Consider the following 21,274-nt stretch of genomic DNA (forward strand, 5'->3'; position numbering starts at 1 on the left):
ATGAACAAGAAATTCAGCGTGGGGTATCATGACTAGAGAGAAATGTGACAAGGCTGTCAGAGACAATCTCATGTTCATTTGTTTTGCCCAGAATGAAGTACCTGCACAACCAGCAGTATTGTGTCTACAAACCACATACAAATCTGGATTAAGGCTGACACCAATGACCTCTGTTTGGGCTCAATCATAGTGATGCAGCTCCAGACCAGGTTTTGGTCAAAATATGTAAAAAATTAAATTCCAAAGGTGAGCAACTTGGAACTTAGCAAAGAATCATGGGGAGAAGTTCAATGTTAGGGTCAGGAATGAGGTATTAAGTCACCTGTTCTGGTCAGGTGCATTGGTTTGGCACATTCAATCCTGAGCATATTTGACATTCTTTGCTCTCACTCGTTTAGATGTAAATGTTCTATAAGGGTGCAGCAGATAGTCTCCTTGTGAGGATATCTCAGTAACTCTTCAACTGAATGATAGACTTTCATTGATGTCACCAGTAGCTGACAAACAAAATGTGCCCGGATGTAATTCCCAGCTATTGCACTACTGCTGCAATGCGCATATCCTGCCTCTAGAGGGGGTGCACCATCGGTCTCTGCACCTCCGACAAGCCACCTGAAGAGGGCGAGCAGGCCAGCATCTGTAATACGGCAGGTCACTGATGAAGAGAAGAGTCACAAAGCTGTCGTAAGAGCGCGGTGTTTTGAGATAGTGTCGCTGAAAACTTCGGCGGAATGAGGAGGGTGAATGAAATTTGAAATGTAGTAGGTGTTTTCGAAGTTTGTGAAGGTAACATACATTTTAAAATACAAGACAAAAACACTGGCTTTCGTGCGGGACACAATAAGCGAGTTAAGTTTGGGTTTTTTTAAATATTTCTTTTTGTCCCTTGCAGCGGGGACGAGTGCACGTGGCTGAAGGAGGAGCGCGGGCCCCGGGGGTCGGGGGCCCGGGGGGGCCGGGGGCCAGGGGGCCGGGGGGGCCGGGGGGGCAGGGGGCCAGGGCCAGGGGCCAGGGGGGGCCGGGGGGGCAGGGGGCCGGGGGCCAGGGCCAGGGGCCAGGGGGGGCAGGGGGCCAGGGCCAGGGGGCCGGGGGCCGGGTCGGGGCCGGGCCGGGCGGGACGGGGGCCAGGGCCAGGGCCAGGGGGCAGGGGGCCGGGTCGGTGCCGGGGGCCGGGTCAGGGCCGGGGGCCTGGTCGGGGTCGGGGGACGGGGGCCTGGGGCCAGGGCCGGGGGCCGGGTGAGTGAGTGAGGGAGGCCGCGCGCTGCTCGGGGACACCGAGTGATCCTGACACTGAATGCATGGGATCCCTGTGCCTCTTCGTGGAAGAGACACGGTCGCTGCTAAGAAGGCAAACCCAGGAACCGGATTTCTATTCCTGCGTTTTCATTTTTCTTTTTCGACCTTTAATTTTTTTAATAGTCGGGACATTTAGAATTGGGTGACGGTTCTCAGCAGTTCGTTCATTTCCTAGTTCCGATGATCATCTGAAATCGCTGGAGTTATAGCAACGAGAAGAGGCCCCTGGATTAATTTAGGGCGTGAAGGAATGGTTCAGAACCAAGGAGGCCTGAACAATTCAGGTTTAGAAGACAGGAAGAGCTTCCCGAGCAGATAGGGGAATTTAGGAATGAACGGCTGTTTGCTCTTCTCTTAAAATTCTAACGTACATTTTCAAAACTATTTATGGGTTCCAATTCTCTTGCACTGTTCTGCGAGTCGTTCCCAAAGGTTGCTCAAGTATCCCTTAGACCTATGAATGGATTTGAAATTAACAGCATAGAATGTTCTAACCCCAAAACAAAAGTGAACTGGATTACTCAAATAGTTAGCAAGGAAAAAGTTGGAAAAAGTGCAAAGATTTAAAGGCTTAACTCTCACGTGATTGTTTTGCCACGCTTTATGAACGATCTTGTTCATTCTGAATGAGTGGCCAAGAAAAGAAATGAGGTTTAGACAGATAATACAAGGAGGATGCAATTTAGCTGTCACTTTAGAGGAATCAGAGGGTTTGGAAAAGTATAAACACAGTGGGTCCGAACACCATCTGTTGTGAAAGGATCAGAGTTAATGTTTCAGATGTATGACTATTTGAAATGTTTCTCTGAGGAAACGACTAGAGAAATTCAAACATATTTTTGGGAGATTTAGCCTTCAAGTTGGGAAAGCATCACGTTGAACAGACTTAGAGAAAATAAATGTCGAACGGAAATAGCAATTAAGAAGGGTAGGTAGGTCAAGTATATTTTGAAGGTTACAGGCACAGTCTGAGAAAAAGAGAATCATGAACAGTGACCATGCGGGAGCCAGAACTGAATCTCGAGGAGATGTAGAAATCCAAAGCAAGATCTTGTGCTACAAGGTCAGTAAACAACAAGGGATTACATCTAATCGACAGCAGGAACAAAAAAAGCATCCATCTGTATATTCTCTACCCATTGAAATTTGGGCGAGGTCTAAATCAAACAAAAACATAGACCAATTAAAGGAAAGAAACCTCAAAAAGTAGCTTTAATTTTAACAAAAACAAGTCCAAATGACCACCTTTGGCTTGATTATGGTTTGTACAAATCAGTAGCTTGTTCCACAGACCTATTATTTCCTTGGCAAGTATTTATCTTTTGTCATTTGAGCCAGATCATGGCTTGTATAATTTCAAAGTTAAAAATCACACCAGATTATCATCCAACAGGTTTAATTGGAAGCACTGGCTTTCGGAGTGCTGCTCCTTCATCAGAATTGATGAAGTGGTTGTGGAGTACACGGAATTTATAGCCAAGGTTTACAGTATCATGTAACTGAAATCATACATTGAAAAATAACTTGATTGTTTGTTAAGTCTCTCATCTGTTAGAATGACCATGTTAGTTTAACTTCTTTCATATGTAAATCACAAAGCTTTTTTTAAAAGTTACATTTTTAGATTAACCTGAAAGAAGTGACACTAATAGATGAGAGACTTAACAAACAAGGTATTTTTCGATGTATGATTTCAGTTACATCACACTGTAAACTTTTGCTATAAATTCTGTGTCTTACAATTGTGTACTCCACAACCACCTGATGAAGGAGCAGCGTTCCGAAAGCTAGTGCTTCCAATTAAACCTGCTGGGCTACAACCTGATTTTTAACTTTGTATACCCCAGTCCAACACCGGCATCTCCAAATCATGTGATCCCGTTCTGAAAAGAAATAAATTTGACTTAAGTCCTCTTCAAGTAATTGTTCTTTGATAGTATAGAATTTGAATATTAGTGAAAAAAGACACATTTAAAGTTTATCATCTGGCATACATTGGTATTTCTTGTGAATTGTGCTCTTTACTCTTCACACTAACACACTATACTGTGAGAAGGGAGTGCTGATTAATTGACAAGTGGACTCTGATTGTAGGCAGGTTTGCTAGTATTGGTCATGGTGTAATCCTAAGAAATGGGCCAGAGAATAATTTAACCCTTTCTGAGTTGAGGCAAATACTTTCTGTCTGCAAGAAACCAAGCCCATTAGAGTTTTTAGAACATGGAAGTGTACCACACTGCAAGCCCAAATGACAATTGTGAATTGGTTTCACTGTAATTTTTAATCACATTTGGGAAAGCAAAATCAAGTTTGCAGGATCACAGTAAATAATTGGTTAGTGTGTTTTGAGGTTTGTAAGCATGGACGGGAAAGGAACGGTCAGGACTTTGCTTGTTGAGAATAGATAAAATAATATGCTGTTTGACACAATCCTCCAGTTTTTGGGACAAATGCCCTACATACTTACCATTACACTAGCACTGAAATTGATACGCCACCCTATAAAATAGGCAGCACATTGTTTGGCTAGATGGCACTGCTGCTGTCGCTACTGCGTAATAGCAAAGAGCAGTAGCTAGCTTAATCTGAGACACCTCGCCCAAAATAATTTGAGTGAGACTGTGTGCATTTCTCAGGATAAAAGTGACTGCCTTCGGGCTGTTGATGAGTTTCTGTGATACACCACAAGAAATGACATGATCACAGTCACTTTGATCCTGCAGAATGGCTTTGACACATCTTATTTCATCAGGAAGCTTACTCAGTGAATAATGGCTCGGGTCCGACTTATGAGGTTGTTGATGAATCTTCTCGCAGCTGATGTGTAGGAGTCCTGATGTGTACGTTGACCAGTGAAAGTAGGTTTGTGGTAGACAATAACTGGCTGATTTCTCAACTCCCATTAAAGAAGGAAAGGTGATTTGAAATCTCTGTCTTAGAGGTCAGTTTGAATGCAGGATGGAACCCATTGGGAGGTGTAAGGAAATTCTTGCATGTGGATTGGGAAAATGGTGGCATAGGAGTATTGTCACAGTGTTAATAATACAGAAACCCAAACTAATGCACTGGACACATGGGATCAAATCTGACTCTTGCAGCTGGTAGAATTTAAATTCATCAATATATCTGAAATTTGAAAGCTGGTATCAGTTTTGGTGACCATGAAATCATTGATTATATAAAACACCATCTGGTTCACTAATGGGGACGTAAATCTGCCATCCTTATCCAGTCTAGCTTCGACTTCAGACCCAGAGCAATGTGGTTGAGACTTAACTGCCCTCTGCAGAGACCGAGCAAGCCTGAGTTCAAGGGCAGTTGGTATGGACAATAAAGGTTAGTCTTGCCAGCATTGCCCACATCCTGTGAAAAACTAAAGGAAAGAATTCAAATAAATCAAACATGTTATCAACATATCAGAAAAATGCAAGGGATTAGAGATTAGGTATCGTTCATTCGAACACATGTTTTTCATGGAACTCAGCAAAGTCAGTTGAGAGAGAGCTGGGTCTAGCAGGGATCTCGTGGCAACCCTGTCGATTTGGGGCATATGTGGTGTCTATAAAACTGAAGCCCTGAAGAAGGGCTTATGCCCGAAACGTCGATTCTCCTGTTCCCTGGATGCTGCCTGACCTGCTGCGCTTTTCCAGCAACACATTTCCAGCTCTATAAAACTGAACTCAACTGAGCCTGTTGATACTGTGACCAGTCCCAAGTCAGCCTACCTGTTTTAAATGATGCTTGGTAATGTCCCTCATCATTTAACCATTGAATTATCAATGATAATGCCCCTTTTAGTCAAAGTCAAACCAATTAACAAAGTGTAAAATATTGTTTTCCCTTACATTGGTATATATTACTAATTGTCCTATGGGTACAGGTTGGAAAGAGGCAGGTGTATGAGAGGCATGTGTAAGATTGAGACATTCTGTGAGATAGGTGCTGGAGATCAGAGTTGAGAATGCTGGAAAGGCACAGCAGGTCAGGCAGCATCCAAGGAGCAGGAGAATTGATGTTCCTGATGAAGGACTTAAGCCCGAACCGTCGATTCTGCTGCTCCTCTGATGCTTCCTGACCTGCTGTGCTTTTCCAGTACCACACTCTAGATTCTGTGAGATGGTGAGTTTGTAATGCTTTCCAGTGGATATCTGTGTGAGTGTGACTGAAAGTGTGCAAGTGCATGTCTGAGTTAATATTCAGTTGATAGAGTTGAATCAGTTAATTATGTAATAAATAAAGGTATGTGGGGTTTCTACAACCCATGCAGTATGCATCTTGCTCCATCCTTCTCCATGTGCAGGATGTGTTGTTACCTGAAGTGGTTCACATTCCAGATTTTGAAGCTTCAGTAGCAGCTGCCATTGCTGTGGTGTGACCAGCGGTTTAGAGTTGTGTGATGACCCATTTCTGACTTGTGCACTCTGCAGCCTGAGGGTTTTCGAGAGGAGAAGAAATGGGTGCCTGAATAGGAGAAAGGGCAGAAATTATTTGAGAATGGAACCAGATATAAGCAATTTCACTTGTATGGATAGATGAGCAAATGGAGTTGTTCTCCTTGATGGAGAACGTGGAGAGGAGGTTTGATAGACATATTCAAAAGCATGAAGAGCCTGGAATTGTGTTCCTACTAGTGTAAGTGTCAAGAGTGAGAGAACATTGGCAAAAGAATCAAACACCATAAATTAATGGTGACATGTGGCAAAACTCTTTACACAGCGAGTGGTTGTGATCTGGAACGTATCACTTGAGAGTCTTCTGGTGAAAGATTCAATCTTGGCTTTCAAAAGGGAATTAGATACTCATTTGAAAGGAGAGAATTTGCAGGGCTGCCATAAAGTTGCATGAGTGGAACTAACTAACCAACCATCAGCCAAATCCTCAGGGGCCTCTAACTGAGAACAGTTGGGTATTGCCTACTAGTCTTGAGTTTCTCACAGATCTTCATATTATCTACAAACCTTCAGATTATTCCCCATAACAACTACTGTACATCTAGATGAATAGTAGAAATAATAAATTGTAATTACCCTCACCTTGTTGAGTCAGTATTGACTCGTTTCCAACTAATCTTCAAAATGAAATCCCACCTATAACATCCGACCCCCCCCAAAGCTTTTTTCAAGACAGTTTTCATTCAGTTTTCATGTGTGCTGAGGCTCTTAATTGCATTAGAAACATTTTCTCTGGTTCTTCAAATTCCAAAAAGTATTTGGAGTCCAGAAAATGCAATGAGCTTATCCCAACCAATACCTTTGACTTCATCAAGCAATGGCGGCTCGGTGGTTAGTACTACTTCCTCACAGTGCCAGGGGCCTAGGTTCGATTCCACGATCAGGCAAACTGTCTGTGTGGAGTTTACACATTCTCCCCTTGTCTTGCGTGGGTTTCCACTGCGTGCTCCAGCTTCCTCCCACTGTGCAAAGATGTGCAGATTAGGTGGATTGGCCATAAGAGATTGCCCCATAGTGTCTAGACATATGCAGCTTAGGTGGCTTACGCATGGATGCAGGGTAACAGGGATAGGAGTCTGGGTGAGATGCTCTGTGGACAGTTGGTATCAACTCGATGGGCCAAATGGCCTGCTTCCACACTGTAGGGATTCTGAGTACGAATGCGAGGACTTGCTTTGATCGCAATTGCATTGTCTGAGAGGATGTTGGAAAAAAACTTAACAGGTTTCGCATGGCAATTAGTTAAATAAAGGGGAAGAATTTACAAGGGTATTACAAAAAGTAGTGAAAATTAAGCTTTCTAATTAGATGCAAGAGCCAGCGTAACAATAAGGCTGCTCAGTGGTTAGCACTGCTGCCTCACCAGGGTCCCAGGTTCGATTCCAGCCATGGGCAACTATCTGTGTGGAGTTTGCATGTTCTCCCAGTGTCTGCGTGGGTTTCCTCCTAGTGCTCCGGTTTCCTCCCACAGTCCAAAGATGTGCAGGTTAGATGAATTGGCCATGCTGAATTGCCCATAGTGTTAGGTGCATTAGACAGAGGGAAATAGGTCTGGGTGGTTACTCTTCGGAGGGTCAGTGTGGACTTGTTGGACCGACGGGCCTGTTTCCACACTGTAGGGAATCTAATCTAAGTTTTCCTGATATTTAGTTCTCTGCTTAAGAGATCATATAGCATCCTTAGTGATTCCTTCAGGTATCTTTCCAATCCTTGGGAGGTTTTCTTCAAAGTTTGGAACTACATTGGCTGCCATGTAATCTAAAGAAACAATCCAATGCGAGCTGTTAGAGATGCAGAATGTAAAGACACAGACACTACCCCCATCATTGTCAAGACTTTCAGGTAGATATCATCTGGACTAGCTTTGATAATGTTAAAAATTTAAAGAATTTGCTGGCTGCTGTGTGAATGAAGAAGAAATGGAAACAGTCACAGGATTAGCAAGGGCCAAGAAAATTGCTTTCTGAATCCAGAAACAAGAGACATTGTTTAAGGGCAGCAGTCCATGGAGGCAGCTGAACCTAATTTTTACAGTCTGGCTAAAAGTCTAGAAGCTCTCGCGTGATGTTTGTGTACAGGAGTTGTGGAGAGGTTTAAGACAATACATGGAGGTGAGGAGTCATTGTTTTTCACATTGCGTTTCCTGGAAGTAATTAAGTCATGTTTGGTTCTTGATTGGGTTGCAGCCCTGAATGTATTCTTAAAATACATTCTTAAGCACATGCATTGTCTTCATCACTTTCTGTCCCGGATAATACGTTCTCCCCGTGTCTGCGTGGGTTTCCTCCGGGTGCTCCGGTTTCCTCCCACACTCCAAAGATGTGCAAGTCAGGTGAATTGGCCATGCTAAATTGCCCGTAGTGTTAGGTAAAGGGGTAAATGTAGGGGTATGGGTGGGTTACGCTTCGGCGGGTCGGTGTGGACTTGTTTCCACACTGTAAGTAATCTAATCTAATCTAATCTAATCTAATCTAATAATAGCCCATTTTGCAGTTTTGATAAACTGAATTTCCACATTATATGACTGACCCTATTCCTTCAATAATTGAGCAGTTAGTTTCTGATTTGAAGCTGCAGTAATGTGATGCATCCACTTATCTCTTTGCAACGTGTTCATGGTGAATTGTAACTGCTCAGAGAAATGAACTGATGCTCAAGCACCCAACTATGAAAACTTAAATCTGTTTTTTCCTTTCAGAGATTTTGATTGTGATGTCTTTTCGAGGAGGTTTTGGTAGAGGAGGACGAGGAGGTGGCTTTGGTGGAGGAAGAGGAGGGCGAGGAGGTGGAGGATTTCGCGGCAGAGGGCGAGGAGGCTACAATACAGGATATGATCAGGGACCTCCTGATAGAGTGGTTGGTAAGACGATTACAATCGATTTAAAATGCCACCATCCTAAACCACAGGATCATTGCTATTCACGTAAATATTTGAAATATTTCCGCGGCTTAATCATTAGTTTGCTTCGTCTAACGATTACTTTTTTCCCCCCAGGAATTAGTGAAGCAGACTGGCTAAAGATGTTACCAACTATTTGGTCTTTCCTAATTACACAAATAATTCAAATGTTTTTTTTTCATTTTATCCGCTCATAGGATATGGGTGTTGCTGGCTGGGCCAGCATTTATTGCTCTTCCCTAGTTGTCCTTGAGAAGGTAGTAGTGAGCTGCCTTCTTGAACCACTGCAGTCCACTTGCTGTGGATTGACCCACAATGCTATTATGAAGGGAATTTCAGGATTTTGACCCAGCGACAAGGAATGGCAATCTATTTCCAAATCAAGATGGTGAATGGCTTGGAGGGAAACTTGCATGTTATGGTGTTCACATATATCTGTTGCCCTTGTCCTTCTAGATGGAAGTGGTTATGGGTTTGGAAGTTGCTATCTGAGGACATTTGGTGAATTTCTGCATCTTGTAGATTGTGCTGCTGCTACTGAGTTTGGTGGTGGAGGGAATGGATACTTGTGGGTGTGGTGCTAATTAAGTAGGCTGCTTTGTCCTGGGTGGTGTCAGTCTACTTGAGCATTGTTGGGACTGCACCCATCTAGGCAGCTGGGGAGTATTCAATCATACTCATGACTTTAGATTGTGGACAGACTTTGGGGAGTCAGGAGGTGAGTTACTTGGCCGCAATATTCCTAGCCCCTGACATGCTCTTGTAGCCACTTTCTGCTAAGTTCAGTTGAGTGTCTGATCAATGATAACCTCCAGGATGTTGATTGTGGGGGATTCGATGATAGTAATGTCAGTGACTGTCAAGGGGCAGTGGTTAGATTGTCTCTTATTGGCATTTGTGCGGTAAGCATGTTTGCAGACAGAAAGTTGTATAAGGCTTCCAATTTCTCTCTTACACCCGTCCCTGATAAAGCAGAACTGAATGCTCATTGGTGAAGGAATTCTGTCGGCACGGTGGTTCAGTGGTTAGCACTGCTGCACAGTGCCAGGGACCCAGGTCAATTCCAGTCTCAGGCGACTGTCTGTGTGGAGTTTGCATATTCTCCCTGTGTTTCTGTGTGGATTTCCTCCGGGTGCTCCGGTTTCCACCCACAGTTCAAAGACGTGCAGGTTAGGTGAATTGGTCATGCCAAAATGCCCGGAGAGTTAGGTGCATTAGTTAGTTAGGGGGAATGGGTCTTCGGAGTGTTGGTGTGGACTAGTTGGGCCGAAAGGCGTGTCTCCACACTGTACGGAATCTAATAAAATCTATTTGTCAAGAATACTGACTGGTTGTGTTCGAATGTGAAATAATCTACAGCACTGCACGTGCAGACCTTACTTACTATTGCACATTGCCACCATGAGTAAGTGTGTATTTTCCATGTGTGCTGTACCCTCTACGCAGCTTCACACACAGTTAATGAAGTGGGGTGCAATTCCCCCTATTTGCTTGAAGGCACACATTGTGCATATCATGAAGCTGTTGACCCACGTGAGTTGGTCGGGATACCAGATTTGATCAACTCATGTAGGCTGCAATTTTGCAGCTCATTCTAATGCAAGGTAGGCCCTGTACTGGGGTTATTCAAAGGACACTCACCATGTAACTAAGAGACTTTGTTGTGCTGCTGCAAAATTCATGGAACCATTGTGGTGAGTGGCTGGAACAATTTGGAGGTTTCTAGCTGATAGCAGAAAGGGAGGAAGTAACATTGCCTTGCAACGATCACCCTCCTGTCACTGTGGTACAATTTTATGAACGTGGTAGCAGTAGGAAGCCATTCAGCCTCTTGAGCTGGCTCTGTCATTTCAAACCGATCATAGCTGATCATTCACCTCAATGCCACTTTACAACATTATCTCTATGTCACTTGATGTCCTTAGTATCCAGAAATCTATTGTTTTTGGTTATGGAGAGTTGACAGTTTTTTGGGACACAGAATTCCAAAAGTCTGTGACCCCCCCCTCTCCCCAAAGACATTCCTACTGATCTACATCTTAATGGTGTGCAGTTCTACGTATATCCACGTAAATGTGACATAAATTTTCATGTGTAGGTTTAATGAGATTATACATGTCTAATATTTGCTTTCTTTTAAATGTAGAATTGGGACATTTCATACATCCTTGTGAAGACGAAATTGTTTGCAAATGCACCTCTGAAGAAAATAAAGTCCCGTATTTCAATGCGCCAGTCTATTTGGAAAACAAAGAACAAATTGGAAAAGTTGATGAAATATTTGGGCAGCTCAGAGATTTTGTATCCTTTCATGAGTTAGTGTTGTGAAAGAATTTTAACTAACATGTTTGCAAAGTTGATTGCAACGTAATGTTATAGAACATAGAACAGCACAGCACAGAACAGGCCCTTCAGCCCACGATGTTGTGCCGACCACTGATCCTCATGTATGCACCCTCAAATTTCTGTGACCATATGTATGTTGAGGAGTCTCTTAAATGTCCCCAATGACCCTGCCTCCACAACTGCTGCTGGCAACGCATTCCATGCTCTCTCAACTCTCTGTGTAAAGAACCCGCCTCTGACATCCCCTCTATACTTTCCTCCAACCAGCTTAAAACTATGACCCCTCGTGTTAGTCATTTCTGCTCTGGGAAATAGTCTCTGGCTATTGACTCTATCTATGCCTCTCATTACCTTGTATACCTCAATTAGGTCCCCTTTTCTCCAATGAAAAAGGTCCGAGCTCAGTCAGCCTCTCCTTAAAAAATAAGCCCTCCAGTCCAGGCAGCATCCTGGTAAACCTCCTCTGAACCCGCTCCAAAGCATCCACATCTTTCTTATAATAGGGCGACCAGAACTGTCTATCTCAGGCGACCGAATCAACACGGACATCTACTACAAACCAACCGACTCCCACAACTACCTGGACTACACCACCTCCCATCCTGCCCCCTGTAAAAACGCCATCCCATTCTCCCAATTCCTTCGTCTCCGCCGCATCTGCTCCCAGGAGGACCAGTTCAAAATACGTACAACACAGATGGCCTCCTTCTTCAAGGACCGCAATTTCCCCCCCGACGTGGTCGACGGTGCCCTCCACCGCATCTCCTCCACTTCCCGCTCCTCCGCCCTTGAGCCCCGCCCCTCCAACCGCCACCAGGACAGAACCCCACTGGTCCTCACCTACCACCCCACCAATCTCCATGTACAGCGCATCATCCGCTGTCACTTCCGCCACCTCCAAACAGACCCCAGCACCAAGGATATATTTCCCTCCCCTCCCCTATCAGCTTTCCGTAGAGACCACTCCCTCCGCGACTCCCTTGTCAGATCCACATCCCCCACCGACCCAACCTCCACTCCCGGCACCTTCCCTTGCAACCGCAGGAGGTGCAACACTTGCGCCCACACCTCCCCCCTCACTTCTCTCCAAGGCCCCAAAGGAAACTTCCATATCCGCCACAGATTCACCTGCACCTCCACCCACATCATCTACTGCATCCGCTGCAGCCGGTGTGGCCTCCTCTATATTGGGGAGACAGGCCGCCTACTTGCGGAGCGATTCAGAGAGCACCTCTGGGCCACCCGGACGAACCAACCCAACCAACCTGTAGCACAGCATTTCAACTCCCCCTCCCACTCCACCGAGGATATGCAGGTCATTGGACTCATCCACCGCCAAACCACAACAACCCGACGGTCGGAGGAGGAGCGTCTTATCTTCCGACTGGGAACCCTCCAACCGCAGGGGATGAACTTGGACTTCACCAGTTTCTTCATCCCCCCTCCCCCCACCTTGTCTCAGCCGGATCCCTTCTGTCAAGAAGTTCTGGGCTAGAGAATGCTTTCGCATAGCCCTTTATTGCAATGTGGATAAGTACTCTACCAGGATCTACAAATGTAGTGTCAAGATTAAGATGAACAAAACAGTTAGAAATGTTCAGTGCTTGTCCAGGAAAATCAGTAAAATTTAATGTTTTCCATAGTGAAATGTGTTAATGCAATTTCTGCACCAGAACCTGTGCTCTCTAACACTTTAATACTCTCTTAGACGTTTTGAGGTGATTTTGGGGTAGAACAGGACTTCAATCGGATGGGCTGAGGAGTGGCAGGTGGAGTTTAATTTAGATAAATGAGATGCTGCATTTTGGAAAGGCACATCAAGGTGGATCTTACACACTTAATGGTAAGGTCCTGGGGCATGTTGCTGAACAAAGACACCTTGGAGTGCAGGTTCATAATTCCTTGAAAGTGTATTCGCAGATAGGGTAGTGAAGAAGCCGTTTGGTACCCTTGCCTTTATTGGTCAGTGCATTGAGTATAGGAGTTGGGGGGTCATGTTGCGGCTGTTCAGGGCATTGGTTAGGTCACTATTGTTTGCACTTCTGGTATCCCTGCTAGAGGAAGGATTTTGTGAAACTTAAAAGGGGTTCAGAAAAAATTCACAAGAATGTTGCCAGGGCTGAAGGGTTTGAGCTCTTGGAAGAGGCTGAATAGACTGGGGTTATTCTCTCTGGAGCGTCAGAGGCTGAGGGGTGACCATATAGAAATCATGAGGGACATGGATAGGGTAAATCAGCATGGTCTTCCACTCAGGTTAGGGGGAAGGGTCCAAAACTCAAGGGCATAAGGTGAGAGGGAAAAGATTTGAAAGGGACCTGAGGAGCAACCTTTTTGCGCTGAGGGTGGTGCATGCATGGAATGAGCTGCCAGAGGAGGTGGATGGGCACATGATTAGAAAGGGTGTAGAGGGATGTAGCAAATGGGGCTAGATAAATTTCGGGTATCTGGTTGGCATAGATAAGCTCGTCTGAAGGGTCTGTTTCCATACTGTACATCTCTCTGGGTAAGTATGCATATCCCCATTTCCTTTGTTTCCCTTCTGGTCAGCTTTCATTTCTCCTCTGCTGCTTTAGAAGGGTGTGTGAGTAAATGTCAGATATTCACCAATATGAGATATGAAAGGGAAAAATTATAAGGAGGTTTATTCCTGAGCTGGCTTAGACCTGATTGCTTACTCGATGTACATCTTAAGGAAGGGCATAGAGGGTCTGATGAAAATTTAAATTAAAAGACGTATTGATTGCTTCAAAAAAATTGTAGCACCGTGGGCGGCACGGTGGCACAGTGGTTAGCACTGCTGCCTCACAGCGCCAGAGACCCGGGTTCAATTCCCGCCTCAGGCGACTGACTGTGTGGAGTTTGCACGTTCTCCCCGCGTCTGCGTGGGTTTCCTCCGGGTGCTCCGGTTTCCTCCCACAGTCCAAAGATGTGCAGGTCAGGTGAATTGGCCATGCTAAATTGCCCGTAGTGTTAGGTAAGGGGTAAATGTAGGGGAATGGGTGGGTTACGCTTCGGCGGGGCGGTGTGGACTTGTTGGGCCGAAGGGCCTGTTTCCACACTGTAAGTAATCTAATCTAATCTCATCTAATTTGTAATTATTCAAGTTTACAGCTTGTTGCTATTGTATATAAGTTGCGATATCTAATTTTCCTTAACTGACATTAATAGTACTTTTCAGTTAAATTATCAGATAACATGAAAGCTGCTTCTTTTAAGAAACTACAGAAGGTAGGTTTTCTTGTGAAGATTAACAACTAAGGAAAGTTGTAGTTACTCTCCTTTGAAAATTGAGAATTTAGGGGAGAGTAATTTGTAGATCCCACCATTGGATTCGTTTGTCCAATGTGTGCAGGAGGGTTTCCTGACACAATATGTAGATAGGCCAACAAGAGGTGAGGCCATACTGGATTTGGTTCTGGGTAATGAACCAGGCCAGGTGTTAGAATTAGAGGTAGGTGAGCTCTTTGGGGACAGTGACCACAATTCGGTGACCTTTACTCTAATGATGGAGAGGGATAAGTGTGCACTACAGGGCAAGAGTTATAGATGGGGGCAGGGAAATTATGATGCTGTGAGGCATGACTTAGGATGTGTGACCTGGAAAAATAAGCTTCAAGGCAAGGGTGTAATTGATATGTGGAGCTTGTTCAAGGAGCAACTATTGAGTGTCCTTGATAAGTATGTGCCCGTCAGACAGGGAGGAAAGGGTCGTGTGAGGGAGCCGTGGTTTAATAAGGAATTGGAATCCCTTGTTAAATGGAAGAGGGCGGCCTATGTAAAGATGAGGCGTGAAGGTTCAATTGGGGCGATGGAGAGTTATAAGGTAGCCAGGAAGGACCTGAGAGAGAGCTAAGAGCAGCAAGGAGGGGACATGAAAGGTCCTTAGTTGGTAGGATTAGGGAAAACCCTAAGGCTTTCTATAGGTATGTCAGGAATAAAAGAATGACTAGGGTAGAAATAGGTCCAGTCAAGGATAGTAGTGGGAAGTTGCGTGTGGAGGCTGAAGAGATTGGGGAGACACTGAATGAATACTTTTCGTCAGTATTCAATCAGGAACAGAACATTGTTGTCAATGTGAATACTGAGTCACAATTAAGTAGAATGGATGGCTTTGAGGTATGTAGAGAAGAGGTGTTGGAAATTCTGGAAAGGGTGAAAATAGATACGTCCCCTGGGCCTGATGGCATTTATCCTAGGATTCTCTGGGAAGCAAGGGAGGAAATTGCAGAGCCATTGGCCTTGATTTTTATGTCCTCGTTGTCTACAGGAGTAGTGCCAGAAGATTGGAGGCTAGCAAATGTGGTTCCCTTGTTCAAGAAGGGGAGTAGGGATAACCCTAGTAACTATAGGCCGGTGAGTCTCACTTCTGTTGTGGGCAAAATCTTAGAGAGAATTGTAAGGGATAGGATTTATGAACATCTGGATAGGAATAATGTGATCAAGGATAGTCAGCATGGTTTTGTGAAGGGCAGGTCGTGCCTCACAAACCTTATTGAATTCTTTGAGAAGGTGACTAAGGAGGTGGACGAGTGGAAAGCAGTAGATGTGGTGTATATGGATTTTAGTAAGGCGTTTGATAAGGTTCCCCATGGTAGGCTACTGCAAAAAATACGGAGGTATGGCATTGAGGGTGAGTTGGAGGTTTGGATTAGGAGTTGGCTGGCTGGAAGAAGACAGAGGGTAGTAGTTGATGGCAAATGTTCATCTTGGAGTGCCGTCACTAGCGGTGTTCCGCAAGGATCTGTTTTGGGACCATTGCTGTTTGTCATTTTTATAAATGACCTGGAGGAGGGGTTAGAAGGTTGGGTGAGTAAGTTTGCGGATGATACGAAAGTCGGAGGAGTTGTAGACAGTGAAGAAGGATGTGGCAGGTTACAGCGGGATATAGATAAGCTGCAGAACTGGGCAGAAAGGTGGCAAATGGAGTTCAATGTAGCTAAGTGTGAGGTGATTCACTTTGGTAAGTGTAATAAAAAGATGGGCTAACGGTCGGATACTTGGTAGTGTGGATGAGCAGAGGGATCTTGGTGTCCATGTACACAAATCTTTGAAAGTTGCCACCCAGGTAAATAGTGGAGTGAAGAAGGCATATGGCGTACTGGCTTTTATTGGTCGAGGAATTGAGTTCCGGAGTACTGAGGTCATGTTGCAGTTGTATAAGACTCTGGTGCGGCCACATCTGGAGTATTGTGTGCAGTTTTGGTCGCCATACTATAGGAAGGATGTGGAGGCACTGGAACGGGTGCAGAGGAGGTTTACCAGGATGTTGCCTGGTATGGTAGAAAGATCGTATGAGGAAAGGCTGAGGCATTTGGGGTTGTTTTCATTGGAGAAAAGAAGGTTTAGGGGTGACTTGATAGAGGTGTATAAGATGATTAGGGGTTTAGATAGGGTCGACAGTGAGAATCTTTTTCCACGTATGGAGTCAGCTATTACAAGGGGGCATAGCTTTAAATTAAGGGGGGGTAGGTATAGGACAGATGTTAGGGGTAGGTTCTTTACTCAGCGAGTCGTGAGTTCATGGAATGCCCTGCCAGTAGCAGTGGTGGACTCTCCCTCATTATGGGCATTTAAGCGGGCATTGGATAGGCATATGGAGGATAGTGGGCTAGTGTAGGTTAGGTGGGCTTGGATCGGTGCAACATCGAGGGCCGAAGGGCCTGTACTGCGCTGTATTCTTCTATGTTCTATGTTCTATAAAAGAATTGAGGACCTCAGTTAACAGCCTATTTCTTCAGTTGTGATTGAAATTTGTATTTGCACAAATCAGTCGCAAATTCCATCTAGCAATATTGGTTTTTGGATGCTTCTGCAAATATGGGAATGTCACATGAAAGCGATTAAGTTGTCAAATGTAAGAGTGACATTTTATTATTGGTTTGTCTTTCTTTCTCCTTGAAACAGTTTCTTAGAGATGCATTTGAAATGGGCCTTTTTGTGCAGACTTTAGTTGTTTCTGTCTTTCCCTACAGTTCTACATTGATCCAGCTAAACTACTCCCTCTTCAGCGATTCTTACCTCGGCCACCTGGTGAGAAAGGCCGAGGGAATGGAGGTCGAGGAGGAGCCCGAGGGGGGCGGGGCGGTGGATTTGGAGGACGGGGCGGTGGATTTGGAGGAAGAGGCGGTATGATGTCGACCATTCACTGAACATTTGTCGATACTGTAATTAATACTGATTGCCTTGGAAAGAGGTAGAATGTTGTACTGTGTGAAGCAGGCAGAGATTTGTGAAAGTGAGAAAAGTGAAGGATGCTATATTCCTGATAACCAAATGTGAAGGAAGAAAGTAAAGCCATCTTTACCTAGTGTTGATTTACTCAGAAAGTGTATGGTTACAGGTATGATATGCTTAAATCCTAACCCACCCCCACCCCTGTTAGTGTCACTTTGCTCTTTTATTGTTATCTAATCTACTGTGTTGTGTTGCGACACACCTCAGTGGCTATCAGTGAGGTGGGACCTGAACCTGGACCTCCTGGCTCAGAGGTAGGGAACGACAAAACCCTGAACTGTGTTCAAGGAAGCATACAATTTATGCCAGTCAGTTGTATACACTTAACTGAATTGATACATTCAGAGCCATTTGGTGTTAACTGTATATCAAGGTGTTGTTTTGTAACTGAAACAAAAGTGATACCTGAATAATACTTTTTCCCTAATAATTAGTTGATACTTTATTGTGAGCCTTACCTTGCTTTTAATACTGTATGCTATAGTGTGGATATGAAGCTGAATTTGCAATGAAAGAGAACACTGAAGAGGTTAATCACATATCATAGAGTTTCTTGCGTTTTGTGATATTTTTTCTGCCTGCGATCAGCAATGGGATTTTAAATGAAGTTGATTTCAACCTATGCTTCCGTAGTCCTCAGGAAATTTCCGTGACATTAGAATTGCATGAATTAAAATTACACCACAGAACAATGCGATTTAGCCTATCATCTCCATGCTGGCTATGAAAGAGCTATTTAGTCGAATCCCACCATTTCATGTTCTTTTGTATGTGCAAGGCATGTTGAGGTTGTTGCACAATTTACATTTTCAGATACCTATAGCATTCTGATATGAACTTAATGGGCTGAATCACCATCTGTGCTGTTGTAATAAGCTGCCAATCATCATTGCTGTAAATTAGGGAGTGCCTTTTTGTATGTTTATTGTAACATTGGTTCTGTCATTAACATGTAAATCTAAGTCTATTATTTTAAAACCTGTACATTTAAATGGTCATTGGAAAAACATATGGATGAGAATGGAATAGTGTAGGTTGGATGAGCTTCAGATTAGTTTCACAGGTCAGCGCAACATCGAAGGCCAAAGGGCCTGTACTGTGCTGTAATATTCTATATTCTAAATTGGCAAATTTAATATTATGGCTGTGCTACCTTGAAATGCAAATCCAGAGCCAAAGCATCAAGTGCATCATTCTGTCCTTTAGTACTTTGAAAATAGATTTTATTGGAGCTGCTTGAAGGTGCATGAACTTGCTAGAGTAATAAATAGCTTGAAAATCTGGGCTAAGTGGAATTGTAGAAACACCTTTATAATGTGAATCCCCTGTGGCATTGATAATGATTCATGCTGAAATTTGTAATTCGGCATGGTCCTACACCGTGCTGCCTTCACTTCTGCTCATGTTCAGTCAAACAGAAGGAACTTTCATTTGTTAAAATTGCTTGGAAATTATTTTGTTTCCTGAAAAAAGGATACTGAAAATTTAGTGTATTTGTACCAGTAAAGTTTTATGGACTTAAATTATTAAAATATTTTGAGCTAGTGGACGCGATATTTGGAATCAAACAGCAGTTGGTGGTATTTTTAAAAACATTTTTAAATTTATCCTTTCATTTTTGCTTCATATACAGGTGGTTTCAGGGGAGGGAGAGGAGGAGGTGGTTTCAGAGGAGGCAGAGGTGGTGGAGGACGTGGCTTCAGAGGTAAGTGAAAAGTGCTAGTAAATGTCAAAAAAGTTGCCTACTAACTTCAATATCTTGTAATCTCCTTTGCCTCTCCAACACCAAATCATTGCTCATTTTGGTGATGTTGGATGTTCAATTCAGATAGTACACTGAAGGATTCAAGGATCAGCACTGGAATTTGACACTGCTCATACTGAACAATTAGCTTATTTGTAGGAATGTTCCTACTTTCTCATATACAGGCATATGCTGTAGCATTCTGTGCAAGCAAAACTTAAAAAGAATTATGTTTAAATGTTCAGAGTCCTTTAAAACAGTTGTGATCTGTTTTAAAGTACTTCAGATGTTTGAAATCAGGACGTTATTTTTCCCATCTTAACAGTAGCAACTGATTCACAGCTGAGTCAGAAATTAATGCCCCGTTCCCATTCTTTCCATTATTAGCTCTGTGTCCTAATCTCCTTTAGGCATTTAACCAGTTTTCTTCATAAAGACATTTATCCTCTTGCACATGATTCCTGTTGTCTATTTTAAATTTTTGAATTACTTTCAGTATTTCCCTTTGGTGTAGGAGTCAAACTGAATGGTCACTCAGTTCAGAATTCAGTGCACTTTTAGAAATTCGTAGAACATTACAGTGCAGTACAGGCCCTTCGACCCTCGATGTTGTGCAGCCCTGTCATACTAATCTGAAGCCCATCCCACCTACACTATTCCATGTACGTTGATTTGCCTGTCCAATGACGACTTAAATGCCCTTCCACTTGGCGAATTTACTCCCGATGCAGGCAAAGCATTCCATACCCTTACTATTCTGAGTAAAGAAACTATCTCTGACATCTGTCTTATACCTATCTCCCCTCACTTTAAAGTTGTGTCCCCTCGTGTTTGCCGTCCCCATACTTAGAAAAAGGCTCTCCCTGTCCACCCTGTCTAACCCTCTGATTATCTTTTATGTCTCTATTAAGTCACCTCTCAACCTTCTTCTCTCTAACGAGAACACCCTCAAGGCCCTCAGTCTTTCCTCGTAAGACATTCCTTCCATACGAGGCAACATCCTCGTAAATCTCCTATGCACCCTTTCCAAAGCTTCCACATCCTTCTTATAATGCAGTGACCAGAACTGTACACAATACTCCAAGTGTGGCCGTACCAGAGCTTTGTACAGCTGTAGCATAACCTCCTGGTTCCAGAACTCAATCCCTCTATTAATAAAGGCCAAAACACTGTATGCCTTCTTAATAACCCTGTCAATCTGGGTGGCAACTTTCAGGGATCTGTGTACATGGACACCGAGATGTCTCTGCTCATCTGCACTCCCAAGAATCCTACCATTAGCCCAGTACTTTGCATTCCGATTACTCCATCCAAAGTGTATCACCTCACACTTGTCCGCATTAAACTCCATTTGCCACCTCTCAGCCCAGCTCTGCATCCTATCTATGTCTCTCTGCAACCTACTACATCCTTCGTCACTATATACAACTCCACCGACCTTAGTGTCGTCCGCAAATTTACTAATCCGCCCTTCTAAGCCCTCATCCAGGTCCTTTATAAAAATGGCGAACAGCAGTGGACCCAACACCAACCCTTGCGGTACGCCGCTAGTACCTGGACACCAAGGTGAACATGTTCCATCAACTACAACCATCTGTTTTCTTTCAGCAAGCCAAAATTCGACTAATATTCACCTATTATTGATCCACTTATAACTTCCCAAATTATGCAGGTCTTTCAATAGCTTTATTTACCTCCACACCTTTGATCAGTATTTCTGATACACTTTTTATATTTTCCAGACTTTCTCCTCTTTTTATACGCCTGTGATTTTAATTTGACCTTCTGTGAGACATCTTTCTCAAATGCCAAGTGAAAATACATTTGCTGCATTGTCTTTATTTATCCAGTCAGTTCTTGCATTCCTGAAGAAGGGCTTATGCCCGAAACGTCGATTCTCCTGTTCCTTGGATGCTGCCTGACCTGCGCTTTTCCAGCAACACATTTTCAGCTCTGATCTCCAGCATCTGCAGTCCTAACTTTCTCCTATTGTTGCAGATGTACAATATGTTCCATTCTGTTCATAGCTTGTCATGATTTACTTTGTTACTGTTGTTTCTGATTCACATGCTATCATTTTCTCCAACAGGTGGAAGAGGAAGGTGAAATTGCAAATGTTTGAAGATTGAGCAGCAACCTCCAAGTTTATTGCTTTGTTCCTTATTTTACCAGATGTGAGCTGCATCAAGTTGGAAGTTTTTTATCCTTGAAAAAAATGTGATCTATTGCATGCAGGATGTTTTTGTATTATTTGCATTGTAATTAATCACAGTTGTATATTTGAAATAAATGCATTTGAGGGTC

The 21,274-nt window shown here is 43.7% G+C and overlaps 1 protein-coding gene across 3 annotated transcripts; it reads left to right on the top strand.

The window, feature by feature from the left end:
* The first annotated feature begins 634 nt into the window (after nucleotides 1-634).
* On the top strand, nucleotides 635-21,274 carry gar1 (GAR1 homolog, ribonucleoprotein). 3 transcript variants are annotated; one of them, XM_087981475.1, is made up of 7 exons: nucleotides 635-786; nucleotides 8,446-8,670; nucleotides 10,793-10,947; nucleotides 14,161-14,220; nucleotides 16,965-17,118; nucleotides 18,860-18,931; nucleotides 21,060-21,274. In XM_087981475.1, exons 2-7 carry the CDS (start codon nucleotides 8,460-8,462, stop codon nucleotides 21,074-21,076), a joined length of 669 nt encoding a protein of 222 aa, XP_087837601.1. In that variant the 5' UTR covers nucleotides 635-786; nucleotides 8,446-8,459; the 3' UTR covers nucleotides 21,077-21,274. The 3 variants fall into 3 exon arrangements, with proteins under 3 accessions (XP_087837601.1, XP_043553796.1, XP_087837613.1); XM_043697861.2 differs by having other exon boundaries at nucleotides 637-786; nucleotides 8,446-8,607; XM_087981487.1 differs by lacking the exon at nucleotides 635-786 and adding an exon at nucleotides 1,292-2,359.

Source organism: Chiloscyllium plagiosum, unplaced genomic scaffold (genome assembly GCF_037043375.1).
Source record: "Chiloscyllium plagiosum isolate Xiang-an unplaced genomic scaffold, Cpla_swu_hap1 HiC_scaffold_1, whole genome shotgun sequence".
NCBI classification, from domain to species: Eukaryota; Metazoa; Chordata; class Chondrichthyes; order Orectolobiformes; family Hemiscylliidae; genus Chiloscyllium; species Chiloscyllium plagiosum.